General features: G+C 39.1%; 1 protein-coding gene across 5 annotated transcripts in view; it reads right to left on the bottom strand.

The window, feature by feature from the left end:
• OSBPL1A (oxysterol binding protein like 1A) overlaps positions 1 to 15,826 on the bottom strand; it is a 247,180-nt gene that overhangs the window by 181,330 nt on the left and 50,024 nt on the right. For all 5 annotated transcript variants that reach the window (XR_009534543.1, XM_060119253.1, XM_060119255.1 and 2 more), the window contains 4 exons: positions 7,931 to 7,992; positions 7,785 to 7,829; positions 6,865 to 6,938; positions 6,688 to 6,751 (listed from right to left, as the gene is read on the bottom strand). Coding sequence is in view for 4 of the 5 variants with exons in the window: in XM_060119253.1 (XP_059975236.1) it covers positions 6,688 to 6,751; positions 6,865 to 6,938; positions 7,785 to 7,829; positions 7,931 to 7,992 (245 nt within the window). In the remaining variant the exon portion in view is untranslated. The remainder of the gene's footprint in view (positions 1 to 6,687; positions 6,752 to 6,864; positions 6,939 to 7,784; positions 7,830 to 7,930; positions 7,993 to 15,826) is intronic.

Raw genomic sequence — 15,826 nt, forward strand, 5'->3', positions numbered from 1 at the left:
ACAAAACCCTAAAATTACCTATACATAAAATTAACAATATTAACATGACAATAATACCCGAGTGAACATTTAAAATACTGAGAAAAACTGATACATTGGGAGTATCAAATGCACTGTAGCTTATCTACATCAAATCTGGCTTTCATATTCTTAGTTAATCACAGTAAATACTAATAAATAGTCCCCTAGGCATGTAGTTTTCCTTTTATCCTATTAAATATAACATAGCATGCGCTTGGGCTATGAAGTCCTTTAAATACAAGAACTCCAATTTCTTATTCATGCCACTCTCCTGAAACTTTTGTTTGAGCTGAGTATAGAAAATGTTTGAACTGAGTGTAAAAGCATGAGGAGTAGAAAAGGAAGAGCTGGAGTGTGAACAAGAGCTGGCCGACTCCATGGGAGAGCAAGTTGCCTTGGAGGAAAGGAAATGAGGAGCTTTGCGAGCAAGCCCCCACCCCCAAGATTGTTCACCTGGAACTAGTACGGTCCCCGAGGGTGACACAACAGCAGCAAGGGCATACCCGGACAACAGTCTGACTTTGGAAATTAAAAAAAGCAGAGCTAGGGCCTCCCTGGTGGCGCAAGTGGTTGAGAGTCCGCCTGCCGATGCAGGGGATACGGGTTCGTGCCCCGGTCTGGGAGGATCCCATATGCCGCGGAGCGGCTGGGCCCGTGAGCCATGGCCGCTGAGCCTGCGCGTCCGGAGCCTGCGCGTCCGGAGCCTGTGCTCCGCAACGGGGGAGGCCACAACAGTGAGAGGCCCGCATACCGCAAAAAAAAAAAAAAAAAAAAAAAAAAAAAAAAAAAAAAGCAGAGCTGGGCAGCCATAAATACTAAAGAGAGCAGGGGAGTCACCCAATGGAAAGAGACAGAGATGGGAATCCCAAACTCTGTCTTTTCACATCTCTTAATGATGCACAAAATAGATTCCAAGCAGTCACTGAAATACAGACCAGAGCTGCCATCCAAGAAACAGAGTTTACAATCCAAACCCAGCCAAGAAAATGACCTAAAACAATGGAAATAACATTTAATGGAGAAAAATAAAGAATCCAGGATCTCCAGAACTTAACATTAAGGATACAATCCAAAATAACTTGACATATGAAGTAAAAAAGTGGACCACATTCTCCAAAGAAATCTAATTAAAAGGCAAAAGATGTCAGAATGGTTAATAGGGACCCAAATATATACTATCTACAAGAGACAGAAGATAAATATAAAGATACAGCTAGGTTGAAAGTAACTAGATAGAAAAAAAGATACTATGCAAACAGTAACCATAAGAAAGCCTGAGTGGTTATATTAATATCAAGCAAAATAGATTTCAAAACAAAATGCATTATTACAGGAGATAAAGAGGACCACCACATAATGCTAAAAGGGTAAATTAATCAGGAAGACAACAATCATAAATATGTTTGTGATCAGTAACAGAGTAAGAAATAAATAATTCTACAAGTATAGTTGGAGATTTAAACACCCTTCTCTCAGCAATTGATACAATTAGAAAAAAAAAAAGGCAGCAAAGACACAGAAGATCTGAACAACACTATCAACCATCATGACTGAATGTTTATAGGACATGACCCCCAACAATAGCAAAATACACATTATTTTCCAGTGCATTCTCTAGGATAATCCATATGTAGTCATCAAGCAAGTCTCAATAAATTTGACGAGACGGAAATCATATCGAAAATTTTCAATGACCAAAATGGAATTACATTATAAATCAAAAACACAGTAATTAGGAAAACCCCAATTACTTGGAAATTTAACAACACACTTCTAAACATTCACTGGTTCAAAGAAGAAATCATAATAGGAATTAGAAAATATTTTGAACTGGATGATAATTTGAATAATCTAAACTTCAACCTTAAGAAACAATAAAAGAGCAAAGCAAGCCCAACACATGGAGAAATTATTTAACATGAATTAAAAAAATCAATGAAATAGCAAAAACAAGAGAAATATTTCAGTGAAATCAAGAGCTGGTTCTTCGAAAGGATCAATAAAACTGATAAAGTGCTCGACAGACTGATCTAGGAAAAAAAGGAAAACACAAATTACCAATATAAAAAGTAAAAGCATATAACGCTACCTATCACACAGACATTAAAAACATAATATGGTATATGGATTTTAAGAAAAAAAAATGTCATGAAGAACATAGGGGTAAGACAGGAATAAAGACACAGACCTACTAGAGAATGGACTTGAGGATATAGGGAGGGGGAAGGGTAAGCTGTGTCAAAGTGAAAGAGCGGCATGGACATATATACACTACCAAACGTAAGGTAGATAGCTAGTGGGAAGCAGCCGCATAGCACAGGGAGATCAGCTCGGTGCTTTGTGACCGCCTGGAGGGGTGGGATAGGGAGGGCGGGAGGGAGACGCAAAAGGGAGGGGATATGGGAACATATGTATATGTATAACTGATTAAATTTGTTATAAAGCAAAATAAAAAATAAAAAAATAAAAAAATAAAACTTATTTATATATATAAAAAAACATAATATGGGAATATTACTAACCCTAAGTTTTATAACCCAGAAGAAAATGGACAAATTTCTTGAAAGGCAAAAATTACAAACACCAACCCAAAAAAGAAACAGAAAATGTGAATAGCCCTATAGCAACTGAAGAAATTAAATTTGTAACTACAATCCTCCCCCACCCCCACACTAAAACCTCCTGACCCATGTGACTTCACAGGTGAATTCTATCAAGCATTTAAGGAAGCAGTAACCTAGTCCTATACAAACTCTTCTAGAAAACTGAAAAGGAACATTTTCCAATTCATTATATGAAACCAGACAAAATATCACAGGAGAAATATAAACCAATATCCAGCATGAACAAAAAAGCAAAAATTCTTAACAAAGTATTAACAAACAATATATTAAAATGGTAATTTGGGCCTCCCTGGTGGCGCAGTGGTTAAGAGTCCGCCTGCCGATGCAGGGGATACGGGTTCGTGTCCCGGTCTGGGAGGATCCCATATGCCGCGGAGCGGCTGGGCCCGTGAGCCATGGCCGCTGGGCCTGCGCATCCGGAGCCTGTGCTCCGCAACGGGAGAGGCCACAACAGTGAGAGGCCCGCATACCGCAAAAAGAAAAAAAAAAAAAAAAAATGGTAATTTATCATAACCACCTGGGATTTGTCCCAGCAATATAAGATTGACTTTATTAACACCCTAAAGTCTATCAATACAACTAATCATATTAACAGAATGAGTAAAACCATATGATCATTTCAATAACATGGAAAATAGCATTTAAAAAAATTCAACAGATTTTCATAATGAGGGATCTCAGTAAACTAGGAAAGGAAAAGAACTTACTCAATCAGATTAAGGGCTTCATATGTTCAAGCCCTAATCCCCAATGAAACTACATTTGGAGATAGAGCTTTTATAAGAGGTAATTAAGGTAAAAATGAGATCATATGGGTGGAACTCTAATCCAGTATGACTGCTGTCCTTACAAGGAGAGGAAGAGAAAGCAGGGATGCCTGCACACAGAGAAAAAGTCATGTGAGGACAAAGCAAGGAGGCCGCCACCTGCAAGCCAAGGAGAAAGGTCTCAGGAAAAACCGATGCCTCAGTGTCAGAGCTAAAACTATAAAACTCTTGTAAGAAAACTTGGGAAGAAAGCTTCATGGCATTGGAACTTGGCAGTGGTTTCCTGGATATGATACCAACAGCGCAAGTGACAAAAGAAAAAACATAAACTGGACTATATAAAAAATAAAAACTTCTATGCATCAATGGACATTATCAGCAGAGTGAAAAGACAACCCATGAAACTGGAGACAATATGTACAAATCACGTATCTGATAAGGGGTTAATATCCAGAATATACAAAGTACTCCTACAAGTCAACACCAACAAGAAAAGAAAAAAAAAAACTGATTAAAAAATGGGCAAGGGCTTCCCTGGTGGTGCAGCGGTTGAGAGTCCGCCTGCCGATGCAGGGGACACGGGTTTGTGCCCTGGTCCGGGAGGATCCCGCATGCCACGGAGTGGCTGGGCCCGTGAGCCATGGCCGCTGGGCCTGCGTGTCTGGAGCCTGTGCTCCACAACGGGAGAGGCCACAGCAGTGAGAGGCCCACGTACCACAAAAAAAAAAAAAAAAAAAAAGGGCAAGAGGGCTTCCCCGGTGGCGCAGTGGTTGAGAGTCCGCCTGCCGATGCAGGGGACATGGGTTTGTGCCCCGGTCCGGGAAGATCCCACATGCCATGGAGTGGTTGGGCCCGTGCGCCATGGCTGCTGAGCTCGCACCTCAGAGCCTGTGCTCCGCAACGGGAGAGGCCACAGCAGTGAGAGGCCCGCGTACCACCAAAAAAAAAAAAAAAAAAAAAAAAAATGGGCAAGAGATTTAAACAGACATTTCTCCAAAAACAACATACAAATGGTCAATAAGTACATGAAAAAATGGTCAACATCACTAGTCATCAGGGAAATGGAAATCAAACTACAATTAGATACTACCTCATACTTATTAGAATGGCAAACAAACAAACAAAACCCACAGAAAAAAAAAGTGTTGTGGTGAGGATGTGGAGAAATTGGAGCACTATTGGTATGAATGTAAAATGGCGCAGATGTTATGGAAGTTCCTTAAAAAATTAAAAATAGAACTACCATATGACCCAACAATTCCACGTCTAGGTATATATCCAGAAGAAATGAAAGCAGGATCTTGGTGAGACATTTTCACTCCTGTGTTTATAGCAGCATTATTCACAATAACCAAAAGGTGGAAGCAACTCAAAACATCCATTGATAGAGGAATGGATAAAGAAAATGTGGTCTATGCATAACAATGGAATATTATTCAGCCTTAAAAAAAAGAAACCCTGTCACATGTTATAACATGGATGAACCTTGAGGACATTATGCTAAGTGAAATAAGCCAGACAAATACTGTACAATTCCACTCATGTGAGGTATCTAAAATAGTCAAAAGCATAGAAACAGAAAGTAGAATGGTGGTTGCCAGGTGGCAGGGTACTGGAAATAGAGAGGCGCTATTCAATGGGTATTGAGTTTCAGTTCTGCAAGATGAAAAAGTTCTAGAGACCTACTGTACAACAAAGTGAATAGAGTTAATGCTACTGAACTTAAAAATGGTTAAGATGGTAAGTTTTATGTTATGTGTATTTTACCACAATTAAACAAAATTTATAGGTGTAAACACCTGTATTAGAAAAGTCTCAAATCAATAACCTAAGCTTCTACCTTAAGAGTCTAGAAAGTGAACAGAGCCTGCCTCATAGTAGTCACTGAATGCCTGCTACCTTGTATCAATATGGATTCATAAATGTAGCCTCTAAGTAGACACTTATACAAGAAGCAAAATTTATAAAACAAGGTGAAGCATAACACAGCAGAAGCTATCAATTCTAAAGAAGTCAAAAACCGGGAAATTTTAAAAGGGTGAGGGAGCAACTTGTTTAATTTTTTGTTTTAAGATAGACGAACCTTAGTGTTAAATAAATGAATCAAAAGCTGGAACAGAAGAGAATGGCCGGGACTGCACTAACAGAAGAAATGAGGAGATTAGATGGCTAAGACTAGAGAGCAGTTCCCTGGCCCTCTGGTCTAATGTGAAGGGAGGAAGGGGAGTGAGGACACTAAGGGACCAGCATGTGTAAGGAGGCCTGAGTGCAGGGGCAGGTGACTGAGCCTGTGACGGCCCGAGGGCGATGCTGCTGGTCCTCCGGGAGTTCACACGGAAAGGGAGGGGCTGTGCTCTAAAGAGGGGGTGCACTGCCGTGGCATGTTGACAACCCTAAAGAACTTGAAGCAGCAAGCAAAAAAGCATGTCTAGGCTCCAGTCTTAGACTAATCTCAAAGGAGGAAAAATTCTTTCTCCTGGCTGGTAAAAGCAAAACAGACAGAACTGAATATGGAGAACCTAAAAATCCCAATTTTGATATAGGCTTTAAATTTTACCCCCAGAAAAATTTCCATTTTCCAGATTTACCCATGTACAAATAAACGCACACCTACACATATATATGTAGATATGTATATGCATACATTATGTGTGAATATATACACATACATACACATACATACATATATACATACACATACAAAATGGTAAAAGTTCTGTATAAATGTTTTTGGAACAGGCATCTCTTATTCCACAATGTGTAGAGATTTTTTTTAACTTGATTATATTTTTTAAATGGAATTCCACAACTTTACTTGTTCTCAAATAAAAACATATACAGTCACCCCTCGGTATCTGTGGGGGGATTGGTTCCAGGACACCTGAAGGATACCAAAATCCATGGATGCACAAGGTCCTTATATAAAATGGCACAGTATTTGCATACAACCTATGCACATCCTCCTCCTCACTTTAAATCATCTTTAGATTACTTATAATACTTAATACAATGTAAATGCTATGTAAATAGTTGCTGGTGCACGGTAAATTCAAATTTTGCTTTTTGGAACTTTCTGGAATTCCTTTTCCTATATAGTTTTGATCCACAGTTGGTTGAATTAGCAGATGCAGAACTTGCAGATACGGAGGGCCAACTCAACCGCACAAGTGCTTTCTACCTCAAGATTTTACAAGGCAGCTTATACCAATGATTTAGGGCAATCACTTGCAGGACTGATTTCACAGTTTAAGCAAAAGATGCATGTGTCATCCTACCGTGCATACTGCTTGAGTTAGGTGTTTGCATCCCTGGCGATAAATATTATGGACTGCATCGGGCCTTCAAAATAAATATAAATTATCAAGGCAAAAGGAAAAGAGATTAGTGAAAACTTTTAATCATTCAAAATTTAGATGCTGAAATTCAACAAGTATTAGGATCATAATACTTACTGTTTCCTATACCATGAGAGGACTCCATGTTCTAACACTACCCAGAATAATCTCCAGCCAAAAAATCTTGAACTCTAAGGGAAAAACAACAAAGATTTTTCCAAGTTGATACATCTAGATTCAAATACTTGACTGATAAAAAGTAATTAATATATGACAGTTCTATCTGAGCCTTTCATCCGGACAGTACCACTCCACACTCAAAAAGGAACAAACATGAACTGAGGAACTGGGTGCAGAAATGAAAACATACTACTACAGGGTGACAGGAACAGAAGAAATGCCATATTGGTAAGAACAACAATGAACACAGTTTATAGTTCTGACAATACTGCCCAAGGATATTTATAGGAAACATATCAGTTGTGGGCTTCAAAGACAATTTCCTCAAAGGCCTGAATGAGTTTCTAAAAAAAGAGAATTATCCTAAATTTTATACAATATAAACATACATGTACATAAATACATAGGAGCAGCTGCAAATGCAGAAGAAACTATATGCTCCAAAATAGTTAATTCTAGAAAATAACTGAACTCCAAAAAGCAAAGAAACTTTAGAACCAGAAAGATTTTATATGTGTGCTCTGTGACAATTCAAATATTACATTCCTCCTGAGTCCTCCCTGGATCAATGTTCATAACAAAGATGATACTGTAACCCTATGCTTAAGTAAGAAAAAAAAAATTCCTCCACTCTTCTCTGTACAAACTTGGTCACCTAAAAGTGTTAGACCAACAGTTAATTGCTACAATCACTGGATGCCTAATAAAGTCCAGCAGTATAAAAATGGTTTACATGATAAGATTGAATAATTATTAAATCACATATACTTCAGAAAATAATGAAAATGAGTTTTAACAAGAGAGCACCTGAGAATCTTTTTTTCCAGTTTTATAATTAAAAAACCATCCCAACCTACCTTCCAGAGAGGGCCTTCGTATCGTTTCAATGCTTTGTAGATGACCTATCGGAAAAACATGTTTTCATTAAAAACGCATCTATGTATTTCAAGAATTCAAAATTTTTTCTACATTATATAAATGTAATCCATTACCACATACATACCTTATTACCAACAAGAACGTGTTTCATTTCAGCACCCTGGGCAAGATCAAGAGGTTTCTGATCTGTGTAAAATACAAGGAAAAAAGCCATCAAAAGCTTAATTCTACTATAAAATTGATGCTTGTATTGTAGCACATAATATTCTTTCATTATTCAATCAACTACACCCCAAATCACCAACCTGAAGCTGCCATCTCAATTCTTTACAGCATCCTTTTCAGTAACTATTAAGCCAACAAATCAAACTAAACTTTGAACACTCTGTACAGGTTTTGTGATCTTTCCAGCTTTCTTGCCTTAAGTCACTGTATCAGTTTCCTATGTCTGTTGTAACAAATTACAACATACTTACTGGTTTAAAACAATACAAATTATTCTCTTACAGTTTGGGAGGTCAGAAATCTACAGTCAGTTTCACTGGGCTAATAATCAAGGTGTTGGCAGGGCTGCCTTCCTCTGGAGGCTCTTAAGGAGAACCTGTTCCCTTGGCTTTTCCAGAGGTCCCCTACATCCCCTTGATTTGTGGTCCCTCCCTCCATCTTCAAAGTGCATCATTCCAACCTCTGCTTCCATGCTTACATTTTTCTCCCTCAATATTCTGATCCTCCTGCCTCCTCCCCCAAAAGGAAGGACCTTTGTGATTACACTGGGCCCACCTAGAGAATTCAAGATTATCTCGGTATCTCAAGATACTTAACTAATCACATCATTGGGGGAGTATTATTCAGCCACCACAGCTGCTCTTAAACTACCTCACTGGAGAACAGGTAGCAGAGACAACTCACAGAGTAAAGGTGTGATGGTCCACAATTGAGGACAAAAGGAAAAAGTGGTAACTGAGAATGAAACCAGCAAGGTATCATGGTAACTTTCTCAAGCCTACACATGCAAGCACTCTACGTTTTTCCAAACAACAAAAACACAATTTGTTTGTAAGTTATTTACTGAGTTCTGAAGTGAGCAGCACACTATATGAAGGATGCAAACTAAAAAAATAATCATCTCATAACCTCAAAGAGCTTCTAATTACTAGAGAAACAAAAGCTACACATAAAAATTTAAAACAAAAAACCCAGCCCTTTCATGATAACATATCAGACTGGAACTCTGGAACTCTATTTATGCAGTAAGGTGATAACATTCTATCAAATAACCTTTTTAAAAATACCAAACACCTGGTACATGTTGGACAATTTCTTGTAAAACTATCTCCTAATGAGAGCCTATTATGTGCCAATAAATATTTTAGGTACTGGGAATTCAGTAGTGAACATGACTAAAAAAATTGGGTGGGGGGAGGCGTAGAAAAAGGGAAAGACACAACTTAATAAAAAAAGGATACAGCAAATAAACCATGGTATGCCAACATCTTTAAGTGAATGTTCTGAGAGAATGACTGGGATACCACTTTAGATTGGAGACTGGGGGACTGATCGAGGAAAGCCTCTCTCTGAGGGAGGGATGTTTAAGCTGAAAGGAAGGATCCAGCCTTGTGAGAATATAGGGGAAGGGAACTGCAAGCAGAGGGAACAGCTGATGCAAAGGCCCTGAGGTAGCAACAATTAGGTAGGTAAGAGAGAAAGGCAAAGGAAGAAAGAAACCACATCATACAAGGCCTCTGTGGGTCAGACCTTTGTGAACCAGTACAAGGAGTTTGGGTTTTATTCTAAATACGATGTAAAGCCACTGAAAGGTTTTAGGCATGATCTGACTTATGTTTCAAACCCTGTCGAAGTGTTAAAAGAACTTAATCAGAACATCTGGGGAAATGTGAACTTTGGCTGTTTGATGATTTTGAGAAATTATAAAATTATTAATAGGATAATGCCATTGTGGCTATTTCTTTAAATAGCTCTACTGAGAGAGAATTCACACACCATACAATTTACTCATGTAAAGTGTACAGTTCAGTGATTTTTAGAATATTCACAGAGTTGTGCAACTATCACATGGTTATGGTGTTTTTTTTAAAAGAAGACCTTATACAAATGTACTTAAATATTTATAGCCAAAATAAGATGACACCGTGGGAGTTGCCATTATTGACAATTCCTGAAAGAGGGTGAGGAGTACATCAATTATACTATTCTATTTATTAAGCTTTGATAATTTCAGTAATAAAAAGTAAAAAAAAAAAATCACTGCAGCTACTGTATGGAAAAACCCTGTAAATGTGGGCAAGAGAAAAGAAGGGATACAAGTTATAAAGCAATAGCAAAGGTCCAGGTGAAAGATACTGGTGATATACAAACAGCTCATGCAGCTCAATATCAAAAAACAAACAACCCAATCAAAAAATGTGAAGAAGACCTAAATAGACATTTATCCAAAGAAGACATACAAATGGCCAAAAGGCACATGAAAAGATGCTCAACATCACTAATTACTAGAGAAATACAAATCAAAACTACAATGAGGTATTATCTCACACCACTCAGAGTAGCCATCACCAAATAATCTACAAACAATAAATGCTGGAGAGGGTGTGGAGAAAAGGAAACCCTCCTACACTGTTGGTGGGAATGTAAATTGGTAGAGCCACTATGGAGGACAGTATGGATGTTCCTTAAAAAACTAAAAAGAGGGCTTCCCTGGTGGCACAGTGGTTGAGAGTCCACCTGCCGATGCAGGGGACACGGGTTCATGCCCCGGTCCAGGAAGATCCCACATGCCGTGGAGCGGCTGGGCCCGTGAGCCATGGCCGCCGAGCCTGCGCGTCCGGAGCCTGTGCTCCGCAATGGGAGAGGCCACAACACTGAAAGGCCCGCGTACCGGAAAAAAAAAAAAAATTTAAAACATCCTTGTTTAAAAAGACTAGGAAAATTCAGTCATAAAAAAATATAGAATTTATTATTGTCCTTATCACTGAAGGTTTGTGGGTGTGGAGCGGATTATATTACATCCACATGAAATACTATGCAGAAGGTGAGCCATGAAGACTATGCTTCCTGTAACGATATGGAAAACTGTTGATGTTTAATAAAGAGCAGGATTTTAATATGTCAACTCTATTTACAAGCCATAAACTAAAAGGAATAGTAGATACTTTCTTACTTTCTTAGGTGCTTGCCGGCCCATACTCCTTCACCATTCTCTGAGCATCCTCTGCCCTTTTCACAACCCCCAGGGGAAGGCCCTAGCAGCCATGCTTGTATGGCACACGGATCTTTATTGAGGCATGCAGGATCTTTCATGGTGATGCGTGGGCTTCTCTCTAGCTGTGGCATGCAGGTTTTCTCTTCTCTAGTTGTGGTGCACAGGCTCCAGGGTGTGTGGGCTCTGTAGCTGTGGCACGCGGGTTCTAGGGCGCATGGGCTCTGTAGTTTGCAGCATGTGGGCTCTCTAGTTGAGGCGCATGAGCTCAGTAGTTGTGGCACGTGGGCTTAGTTGCCCCAAGGCACGTGGGATCTTAGTTCCCTGACCAGGGATCAAACCCAAGTCCCCTCCATTGTAAGGCGGATTCTTTACCGCTGGACCACCAGGGAAGTCCCTGCTCACACTCTTGAGTTGGTATCTATTATTTAAAACTTAAAAAAAATCTAATCCACAACAGAACAACAACTAAAAACTAAATCTTTGGATGTTTGGGTATAGGTGATTGTACTTTTTTGGTGCTTTCACTTTCCTCACTTTGGCCATAAAAAAGCATTTGTTTTGCAATTTTAAAAAAATGCTCTAGGGGCTTCTCTGGTGGCGCAGTGGTTGAGAGTCCGCCTGCCGATGCAGGGGACACGGGTTCATGCCCCGGTCCGGGAAGATCCCACATGCCACGGAACAACTAGGCCCGTGAGCTGTGGCCGCTGAGCCTGTGCGTCCAGAGCCTGTGCTCCACAACAGGAGAGGCCACAACAGTGAGAGGCCCACGTACCGCAAAAAAAAAAAAAAATGCTCTAAAATAGGTATGAAAATAGATTCAAAGGGTATATAATATGCCAAAGTACCAGAGATCGTATTGGAGTAATTTATGTTTTTTTCTGTATTTTTAAAACTTCCTAAAATGCAGATACTATTACTCTTATGATTTAAAAAATTACACTTTCAGAAAGCACCATCTTGACTTTTATCAAGAACACTATAACCTCTTCAACACAAATGTTGAACCTTCCAGATATCTGTACCCACCTTCCATTACTTTTAGAAGTTTACCCCTCAATGTTAAATCATTCTGAAACTGCTACTAACTTTCAAAGGTAATCATGATTCTTTTTTACGATTTTAAATAGAGCTGAAATAAACATCACAGTACATACTCCTTGCATTTATGTAAATGCATTTTTTTCATGTAAAGGAATTTTAATTTAGGTTTTATACCTCCATGCAGAGCCTTTAGTCATGTGCTTTTTGCCATGTGTATATCTTTGAAGAAGTGCCTGAACCTTTTTAGAATTGGGTTGTTTATCTTCCTATTAGTTATAAGGGTTCTGTATATATCCTATATACAGGTGCACTCTTGTACATGTTTTGCCAATATTTCCTCCCATAAAATAGCCTGCATTTTCATAACAGTGCTTATTGAAGAGAAAAACTTTCTAATTCTGACAAAGTCCAATTTATCAATATTTTATCACTCATCCTTTGTGTCATATTTAAGAAATCTTTGCAAAACCCAAGGTAACTAAGATTTTCTCCTGTATTTTCTTCTAGAGTTTTATGGTTTTAACTCTTATGTTCATTTCTGTGACCCATCTAGATCTAATTTTTACAGATGTTCCTTGTTTTGAATATAGCAATCCAACTTTTTCAGTGTCATCTGTTGACAATTTTATCCTTTCCTCACTGGTTGCCTTTGACACCTTTGACAAAAATCAATTGTGTGTAAATATATTTATATATTTCTGGACTCTCTCCTGTTCCATAGACCTATATATCTATCCTTACCACAGTGACTAGGCTAAGGAATACCTAGATAGTAAATAACAGTAACATTTCTGGGTGTGTCTGTGAGGGTGTTTCTGGGTGAGATTAGCATTTGAATCAGTAGACTGAGTAAAGATCTGACCTCACCAATGTGGGAAGCATCATCCAATCCACTGAGGGGCTGAACAGAACAAAAAGGCAGAGAAAGGACAAATTCTCTCTCTTCTTGAGCCGGGAAAACGACCTCTTTCTGCCCTCGAACATTGGATCTCCTGGTTCTCTGGCCTCTGGCTGCCCCCCTCCCCAGGGATCAGGCCTTTGGATTCAGTCTGAATTATACCATGGGATATAATTATTTTCTCTCTCTCTCTCTCTCTCTCTCTCTCTCTCTCTCTATATATATATATATATATATATATAAATATATATAATTGGTTCTGTTTCTCTAGAGAACCCTGACTGTAACTACAAGGTAGCCTAAGTCCTCCAACTTTGTTCTTTTCCAAAGTTGTTTTGGGTATACTAGGTCTTTTCCATTTCCAAATAAAATCTGTAATCAATTTGACATTTTCTACAAAAAGGCCTGCTGGAACTTTGACTGGGATTGCACTGAATTGCTAGATCTACTTGGGGAAAACTGACAACACTGTCAAGTCTTCTGATCCCTGAAAGTTGTACCCTTCCCCATACAGATATTCTTTTTTTTTTTTTTTTTTTTTTCTTTTTGCGGTACGCGGGCCTCTCACTGTTGTGGCCTCTCCCGTTGCGGAGCACAGGCTCTGGACGCGCAGGCCCAGCGGCCATGGCTCACGGGCCCAGCCGCTCCGCGGCATATGGGATCCTCCCAGACCGGGGCACGAACCCGTATCCCCTGCATCGGCAGGCGGACTCTTAACCACTGCGCCACCAGGGAGGCCCCATACAGATATTCTTAAATTTCTCTCACCAATGTTCAATGTGTACAAGTCTTACACATATTTTTTATCAAGTTTATTCCCAAGTATTTCATGAAATTTTAATGCCATTATAAATAATATGCTTTTTCATTTTCTACTTCTGACTAGTATACAGAAATAGAATTGATTTTTGTATGTTGAACTAGCTCACTAATTAGTTCTACCAGGTTGTAAATTTCTTAGAATTTTTTTACCTGGATGATCAGAAGAATAAGAATTCTTTTTCAGTCTGAATGTCTTCTATTTCTTTTTCTTGCTTTATTGCACTGGCTAGGTCTGCCAATACAATGATAACAGGGTGGAGAAAGGGAGGTAAATCAGGTCCCTGTAACTCCATTATGGCCAAAAGCAGAAGCCTCTCCTGATGTTTGAAGTTTGTATTGCACATATAGGTCTTTAAACTACCTGGAATTTAGTATCCAATATGAAATGGGTACCTAAAATTACCTGTTACTATATGGACAGCTAATTACTAGATTCTTTCCTCATCCACCTATCACACCACTTTTGTCATCTACTAAGTTCCCATGTGCACGTTTTAATTTCTAAACTGTTCACCTACCCTGAACGAATACCAATTCAAGATCTTGCTTAGTGATTTTATACATTCCATGACTTTAAATAACTCTACAGTATACACTAATGATTCCCAAATTTGTATCTCCACACAGACCTCTCCCCTAAAATCGAACTTCTACTTCCAACTCTATTATTTGGATTGTATAATAGTATTTCAAATTCTTAATGTCTTAAAAACCAAGCCCCTAATTCTCAGCAACTGCTAACCAGCCCCTCCTGCAGCCTTCTCCTTCTCATAAATTGGAAATTCCATTCTTTCAGGTCCTCAGTTCAAACACTGGAAAGTCATCCTTGACTCCTTTCTTTCATACCTCACATTCAAGCCATCAGAAAATCCTAACCACTCTACCTTCAAAATGTTAAAAAAAAAAAATCCAACCACTTACTACCACTTTTATTGCCACTATCCTGATCCAAGCCAATATTACCTCTCACCCCCTGATTATCCCAACAGCCTCTCAACAGCTATCCTCCCTGCCCTCCTATGGTCTAGTCTCCTCACGGCAACCAGAGGGATCATTTTTCATAACATAGGTCAGATCGCATCACTGCTCCATTCTAAACCCTCCTGCATCTTCCCATCTCTCAGAGTAAAAGCCAAAATTCTTACAATAACTTGAAAGGCCTTTCATGATCCAGTTCCCACTGCCTCTCTAACCCCCTCCTCCAACCACTCTCCTTCTCTCACTCTGCTCTGGACATCCTGGCCTCCTTGCTTTTCCTGACACATCACGCACACTCTCACCTGTTTCCTCTGCCTAGAACCAAGCTTGTCTCCTAGATATTGACATGGCTTGCCCCCTCACTTCAAGTTTTAATTGCCATCCTAACAGAGAAGCTTTTCCTGACACCCCATACAAAGGAGGAGCCCTCTATACATGCAACACGCTCCAGATCCCATTTCCCTGCCTTTTCCCCCCTCAGAGCACTTATCACATATGACATATTAAATACCTGCTTTTCTATTTGCATTTTATTGGCCTTACCTTATTAGGATGTAGGCTCCATGAAAGCAGGAACTTGTCTGTTTTTTTTTCTTCACTGTTCTAGGTCCCTAGTCCCTGGAGTAGTATCTGGCACATAAGCACTCAAATATTTGTTGAAGAAATGAATACTTTACTTACCAGAGATTCATAATTGGTCCTTTTATCCAGCAAGGGCAAGCCCTCACTGCTTCTCTCCCCCTTTAAAATTCTCTGCCTTCGACTTTTCTATATAAATTTAGAATCAGCTAGTCAAGTTCTATGAAAACCTTTTGAGGATTCTGGCTGGGACTGCTTTGAATTATAAATTAATTTGAGGAGAACTGTTAGCTTTTCAATGTTGAGGTCTTTCTCCACCAAAAACATGGAGGGTTCTCCATTTTTTAGGTCTTCTTTTACATCCTTCAGCTGTGTTTATAATTGCCTCCATTAAAAAAACTAAAAATCGTTTCTCAAATATGTTCCTACTTTTTTTGCTATTCCCCAAAACATTAACCTTTTTAAAAATTACATTTCTAATT

Source organism: Mesoplodon densirostris, chromosome 15 (assembly GCF_025265405.1).
Source record: "Mesoplodon densirostris isolate mMesDen1 chromosome 15, mMesDen1 primary haplotype, whole genome shotgun sequence".
Classification (NCBI taxonomy): Eukaryota; Metazoa; Chordata; class Mammalia; order Artiodactyla; family Ziphiidae; genus Mesoplodon; species Mesoplodon densirostris.